Here is a 7808-nt window from a genome sequence, read left to right as displayed (position 1 = left end):
GTCTTTCACTGGAAAAGGAAGCAGTATGCGCTGGATCCGGTTTGGTTGCCGAAAGAAGAAAAAAAGACTCAAAAGAAAGAACAAAATTGGTAATCAACCCCTTTTTTATTTTCTTTGTTTTGTTTGTTTTATGCCAGCAATCTTCTCCTTTTTGTGTTTTTTTTTATTTCTTAGTCGGTGAGAGAAGAATCCAGGGTTTGATCGCCTTGGTGAGGTTGTTGCTAAAAAAAAAATCTTCAAATTTTGAGTTCAACGACTGAAGAAGAAAGAAAGGAACAGAGACCGATTAGACAATCGATCTATCGGTTTTTGACGAAAAAAAAATGAAAGAGAGACAAAAAACATGCAATCCTCTCCTTTTTTTATTTTTTTTATTTTGTGTTTGATTGATCTTGTCGATGAATCAATCTTGTTCTCTTTTTTATTTTTCGAGGTCACCCAATGTCGATGACCGCTTCTGTGTTCTCTATAACAAAACCCGAATAGAAAGGGATTGTCGGTTACTGGCGATCCTCTATAAAAAAAAGATTGTGCTCCTCCCCTTTGTTGAGGTTGTCTGCAACAAGTGGCCTTCCAGATAGTAAAAAAAATGGAAAACCCCTTTTAATTTTTTTTTACTATCAACTGCAGACCCGAGACGTGGTCTGTTTCGCTTGTTACTTCCAAACAGAAGTAGGGGTCTCCAAAATCCAATGACCTTTTCTGATGAGTCTTATATAAAAAAAATGACTAACCTTTGTTGATTTCTTATGTTTGCCTAAACTGAGAATGAGAGTCGATGGCCCCGAGCGGTTACAGACGATGGAGTTACGATAGGAGACCTGTGGATGAGTCTCTACATGCAGTAACAACTTGGCTCTGATACCACTGATGGATCGAATCAAATTGAGGGATTGAGGAAGTTATTTACGGCTTTCTTCAGGAGGGGTTTTCTCTCACACGATATGTGTATATATGGTGACTAAGCCCTCTCTCATATAAATAAGAGAGTAAAGTAGTTGGGCAGTTTTCTACCTCTTGGGTAACCGATAACTCAGCTGAAAATATGCTTAACCATTTCGTGATTGAGCTTATCAGAAATGAAGCTTTATTTTGGATAAGGCCCTCATTTGGGTGGTTTCACCTGTTAGAGTGAGCCCACCTCTCTCTTCAATGAGTGAGACTCTCCGTGAAACATGGCCATGAGATCATGTGTGATCAACAAAAGGTTTAGAATTTGACCTTGTGTCATCTTTGCATCAGAAAATAAAGACTTGAAGTGAACAGTAGCAACATGAATGAGGCCATTGCCAGGAACTAGCTGATCGCCAATTTTCAAGTACAGAATATGGTTAGTTCTTCTGCAATGAGAGGCTTGTAAATGAAAAAATTTAGTGTTATGTAATATCATGTGTTTTTTCATGATTTATAATTTTAAAAATAATAAAATTTTACTAAGTATTTAATGAAAATAATAAAAATCATGAAAAATATCCTAAAATATAGGTGATGTCAGCTGGGTATGGGTGTGGCCCATATTCCACTGACAAAACTTAACTGAGATGATTAATATTTGTGAGGCTCAAATTCCACTGACAAAACTTAAATTGGATGATTAATATTTGTGAATTTGTTTTTGACCTTTAAATTAGAGCGAAAGCTAAAGCAAAAATCACGTTAAATTCAAGCAAAATTTGGAGGCAAAAATCAAGTAAGTATATTGTTAGATGTGTCCCGTAATTTTGAGAATGTTGGTACCTTGTTTTTCTAAAATCGTGTTACGGTTGACCCAAAAATCATGTTTTTCAAAAATGACCCGCATTTATTTTTATTTTTTCTGGATTGGATGGAATTGGATCCGCTTTGTTTGATCTAAGTTAATATGGATCTAGACCTAGTGCAGGATTCATATTAAGTAAGATCTGGTCTAGGTTGGATCTATATGGATTTTAGATATGGATCATGGATTTGGATTTGTATCTAAAATATAAATATGACCAATTTAAAACTTTAAAATTAAATTCAAAAGTTAAATTGAGTAGAACTCTACTATGAGAGGACTTTCAGAGGGGGTGACACCCTCTAGAATAATTTAAAATAAATTTGTTAATAATTAATAAAATAAAATAATTAAATAAATTCTGAATTTATTTAATAGATAAGGTAGAGTTCTATATGAAGTAAAACTCAACCTAAATGGGTTCTCTAGAGGGGACGTCACCCTTTAGATAAACCTTTAATATAAATAAATAACTAAATAAAATATAAAACAATCAGATAATAAGGGAGAGTGTTTAGAGAAGAAGGTAGAACTCTACTCTCTATGAAAGATAGCTATCTAGAGGAGACTTCACCCTCTAGATAAGAAGATATTTAAAAAAAATATTATAAAATTAGCAATAATATAGTATAAAAGGGGTTGGATTCCCCTCTCTCTAGAATCATGATTCTAGAGAGAGAGGGAGCCCAACTCTTGGAAGAGAGAGAGAAAAAAGAAAGAAAGAAGGAAGAAGAAGAATAAGAGGAAATCCATCTCTCTTGCCGATCATCCGACGATTTTTTATCTTTTTCCACATCCAATCTAAGGTACGGGTTTTTCTCTAGATTCATACGAGAAGAAAGCGTTTTAAACCAAGTTCATGAAGAAGGAAAATCTGACTTAAAAGATTATATATATACTTATATAAAGTAGCGAATATATATATATATATATATATATATATATATATATATATATATTCATGCATATTTTTAATTCTTGAGATTTGTTGATTTTCTTATAATATCAAATTCTAAAAATATGTATTATTTCAATTTCATAGATGTTGATTTTTCTTGATTTGAAAATTGAACATGCATGTTAATGATTGTTTTTCTTGCATATGCTTACCGAGTATATATATATATATATATATATATATATATATATATATATATATATATATATATATATATATATATATATATATATATATATATATATATATATATATATATATATATATATATTCAGGCTTGTGGAGCTTTCTTGCTCACGCAAGCTGAATATATATACATATATGTATATATATAACTAAATTTTGGGATGGTTGATTTCTATAAAGTTAGACGTATATGTGTGTACTAGTTTTAATGAGTTGTGTGTTCATATTCAGTTTGTGTTATATCTTATGTTCATGTAATAGAATATGCCTATTTCAAACCCGATTTGTCGAGTTATATATGTATTAAAAAATCTGATTATATTTAATGGATTTAGGTTGTCGAGTGCACATGTATACAACTGATCATGTTTTGCTATCTTTGATTGTTTGCTTTATATTATATACATCTAAAAAATATTTTCTGATTTCAGATTTGTTGAATTTTATTTTTGTGTACCTGAATATCTTGATTTTAGATTTGTCGGCATGTTGTTTTAGATCAGATTTGCTGAACAACATGCATATGTTGCTCCAGATCAGACCTGCGGAACAACATGCATATGTTGTTTCAAACCAGATCTACCGAACAACATGCATATTTGTTTCAGATCAGATTTGTTGTACATGTAGACATGTTGTTCTGGATTAGATTTTGCTGAACAGTATGAACATGTGTTGTTCTGTACTGATCTATCATTTTTTTTTCACATGTGGACAAATCCGAACAGATCTCTCGAATGCACATGTCGACAATTCTGTCCAGATCTGCCAAGTACATATTCTTTCAACTTTTGATTCAAACTTGTCTTGTTACGTGCATATGTAGCTAAATATTTTTATCTTGATTCAGACTTGGTTGATTATGTTCATGCATCGAAATACTATCGTTTGAATTACTTGTTCATGCATCTGCATATTATCATTGGTTAAGTTTTATTGATGTATATATGCAGCCAGCATGATACGCATGCTAATATATACATAGTTTATGGTCTAACTGACCCAAGCGCATGCTCTTGATCATGTACATGGATCAGCTAGCACCTGGTATAGATTGTTATAAGCATAATTTGGGGATTGTCTGACCCATGTACATGAATTGCATGAATTTGATTATATAGATGGATCAACCCTATTTGTTGGCTCAATGAGAAATTTCTGCATAATTGATTTAGTACATGAATTGATGTATGCATTCTTTTTTAAATGGTACAGAAACATGATTTAGTCTTGATCAACTTGCAATTGTGCATATCATACGCATAAAATCTAAAATTTATTTGATGTTCACATAAAGGTGATCATATGCGTGTTTGGTTATTTATACATGGAATTGATCATGATATATGTTTTGCAAGCATCTATTGCATGTGTATGCGTTTGGTCTGATGTGCATTTATTTGTGTGTTTGAATGTGCACTGTGAACATGGCTGAAAATAATGTGTGTGTTGTATGCTTACTAAAATTTTGCATAAGATGCATAAATCACTTTGAGATGCTTCTGTGGTTAGATGTGAACCAGTGCAGGTCGTGTGGGCTAGAAGCAGGTATTGCTCCAATGTTGTTGATTTTATTTATGCATTACAAAATTTATTTCTCAAAATTATTGTTTTTTTTTAATTAATTGCACTATTAAAATATGACAGGTCAAGGCCCGAAATTTGATTTTGCATGTGGATTTGCAAAATAGTTTTTGTGTAAAGAACTTGAAATTTGTTTAAAAATGGTAAAAGAGACAAAAAATTATGATTGATTTCTTCCTTGATGTCCCTTTCACAGTGTGAGAATCTTGAATAGCGGTCATAGAAGACCGTGAGGATACTAAAACTTCATATGTAATTGTGCCTCTGAACCCAATATAGTGGTTCACCTCGTGGCCACAATTTTAAGAAGATTCAGTTACTTTGCTTGGGATGGTGTTATTGATTCAACTGTAGTTATTGGTATACCAAGAAAGTGGCGTCAGTAGATGCTGATTTTCCTGATGACTTGGCATTAGACGTTGATTTCTAATATTTTGATGAATGGTATTGATTCTTGATGTCGGTCGGTGAATAAATGTAAAACCTAATAATAAAATGCAATTTGTTTGTTAAGCCCATTGGGAACCTAACTTCAATATTGGGAATTGTTGTGCCCGTTTTGAGTATCTAAGCGTTTAAAAAAATGAAAACTAAAATTATATCATTTAATAGGGACATGCATGCAAAGGAAACTCTGATAAATAACTTAATAAGCTATTCATGCATGCACATTGAATCATGTATTTTTACTATTCTGCATTAGTTCATGCATCCATTCTTATTTTATCTCGCATGATATTTATTATTGTACAATACAACAACAACAACAACTACGCCTTCATCCCAAAACAATTGGGGTCGGCGATATGAACCAACAAAGAAAATCATTCTGGGTCTTCCACATGAATCCTTCTCCTCCATTCATTTCTTATTGCGCAATACTTGTTTAAATTCTTGAATGAGAAGTTGACTATAGAAATTATTGTTATTATATTTCTCTGAAATTATGCATGAATTTGGTTTATGTTATTTTTTTTTTGTTTGAATTTTTAGAGGAATTCATACAAAGGACTTTGGTTCTTACCCGTCTTTCAAAAATGATTTTCAGGACCTGATACATAGTGATGAGATGACTTGCTATATGAAGATTGTGAGCCTTACATGACATGTTTTGGGTTCTTGACAGAGTGCCTCCTTATGACAGACTATTTAATTATTTCAACTTATATGACATTTATTCTATTGATTAATATAGTTGATTATTTCTTTGTTGATTCAATGCATTATCTCTTGTAGTTTGGTTTATAATAAATCTGAGACTCTAGATCCTTGGGTTTTGTTTTTGTAATTATTTAAAAAAAAATCTACTTTTTACGAGGATAAGTTGGGGTCGTTATAGAGTTGAAATCAAAGCCAGAATGCAAAACTATGCATTGAATTATTTTTAGGATACCAATTTGTCTTTATATAAGACAAAGTTAGTATTTAAACCTACTTAGATCTGTATAAATCATTATAAAAAAATCACAACTCGTACTCTAGAAGCAGTTTACATCACTGGTAAGAGCTATTTTTTATATTTTTCCTTATTGTTTTGAAATTATTGATTTTTTATGTTGTTGACTATAGGGATAATTTTATGTGTAAATTAAAATTTGTTGTATTTATATAAATGTGTTTGTTGTTGTGGATCAATCCTAAGTGTGCATGTTTGATCAAGGTACAAACATCATAATAAATTTTGCTTATGTTATATTCGATTAGGGTGCTACCCATTCATTTATTTTGTCTTCTTTTGCGGTTTTGCTTAACCTTGTTCTGTCTAGCCTAGCAAAGACTCTCGATGATATTTATTATGAGCATGTCTACTCATTGTGGAAAGTACCTTCTTGCAGTTCGAGTAGTCATAGAAGAGCATAAATTGTCTGCTGACCTGATCATACTGGACATGATTTTCTATGATGTCATTTTGGGTATGGACTGGTTGTTCAGATATAATGCCACCCTTCAATGTCAGAAAAAGAAGGTTTTGTTAGAGTGCCCCGACTTATCTGCGTTGGTGTTTCAAGCGACTAGGCATGTGAGTGAGGTGAAGATCGTCTCGATCATGAAGAACTCCAAGTACTACAAGCAGGATTGTATGGTGTCAGTGGCCAGTGTATCCGCTACAGATTGTCAGGCGACATATTTGGAGCAGTTGGATGTGGTTCTTGTGTTTCTGGATGTCTTCACCGAGGAATTATTGAGCTTGTTGCCTCACAGGGAGATCGAGTTTACGATCAAGCTAATGCTTGGCATGACACCGGTATCGCGTGCATCATATCGCATGGCACCTATAAAGTTGATTAAGTTGAAGATGAAGCTGCAAAAACTCTTTGACAAGGGTTTTATCTGGTCGAGTGTGTCACCTTAGGGTGCACCAGTTCTTTTAGTCAAGAAGGATGGGTCTATGTGACTCTACATAGACTACCACATGCTAAATCAAGTAACCATGAAGAACAAGTACCTTTTGCCTAGGATTGATGACTTGTTCGACTAGTTTCACATGGCAAAGGTGTTCTCCAAGATTGATCTTCGTTCTAAGTACCATCAGTTGTAGATCATGGCAGAGGATCATCACCTATCAATGGAGTCAAGCTAGTGTTAACTCTATGTCTTTTAAAGGCAACAAGTCTTGTCCCGTTCAAACCACCCAATGACTTACCCAAGAACAACTTGATCAAATAGTTGTTGCGATAAATCTAGGTAATTTTAAACCAGCACCTACGGTTAATCTAAAAGGTAATTTTTATACTTCTTTTGTTGGTTCTATATTGTTCAAAAATTAGATCATAGACACAGGTGCGACAGAGCACATTATAAATTATTTGTCAAACTTGATACTTCCAATTCCTACCGTCTTTCCTCCTATTGGATTACCAAATGGATCATCTACACATGGGTAAATTAATTTTCCTTTCGAATATTCTTTTTGTTTTAAAATTTAGACTTAATCTCATTTTTGTGAGTAAATTAATTCAAGATTTAAAATATGATGTTTTCTTTTATGATGATCATTGTGTTTTTCAAGACCATCTCTCAAAGAAGAAGATTAGGGAGGGTAAGCGGCATGGTGGACTCTATTTTTTTGAGATCGATAATAACCTTTCTTTAAGTAGTTCATCTTTTGATTCTAATAACTGGCACTTTGAGACTTGAACATCTTTCAAATTCTAAATTATAAACTCTCATAATTTATAATAAATTATGTGGTCGTGTTCCTTACAATCATTGTGATATTTGTCATATGGCCAAGCAAACTCGTCTTTCATTTATAAGTGGGTCGATCTCTTCATCAAAACCTTTTCAATTAATTCACCGTGATATATGGGGCGGATATCA

General features: G+C 32.8%; 1 protein-coding gene across 1 annotated transcript; it reads left to right on the top strand.

Moving 5' to 3' along the window:
• The first annotated feature begins 6288 nt into the window (after window positions 1–6288).
• LOC149848623 (uncharacterized) lies at window positions 6289–6840 on the top strand. The gene has a single exon (XM_090004906.1). It carries the CDS (start codon window positions 6289–6291, stop codon window positions 6838–6840), a length of 552 nt encoding a protein of 183 aa, XP_089861032.1.
• Window positions 6841–7808: the final 968 nt, after the last annotated feature.

This window comes from Nuphar pumila, chromosome 1 (genome assembly GCF_984573655.1).
Source record: "Nuphar pumila chromosome 1, dmNupPumi1.hap1.1, whole genome shotgun sequence".
NCBI classification, from domain to species: Eukaryota; Viridiplantae; Streptophyta; class Magnoliopsida; order Nymphaeales; family Nymphaeaceae; genus Nuphar; species Nuphar pumila.
Note: the sequence above shows the minus strand (reverse complement) of the source record. Positions and strands in the feature narration are given on the sequence as shown.

Coding starts and splice junctions, on each gene's coding strand:
- LOC149848623 (XM_090004906.1), top strand. CDS start 6,289: ATGTCTACTCATTGTGGAAAGTACCTTCTTGCAGTTCGAGTAGTCATA.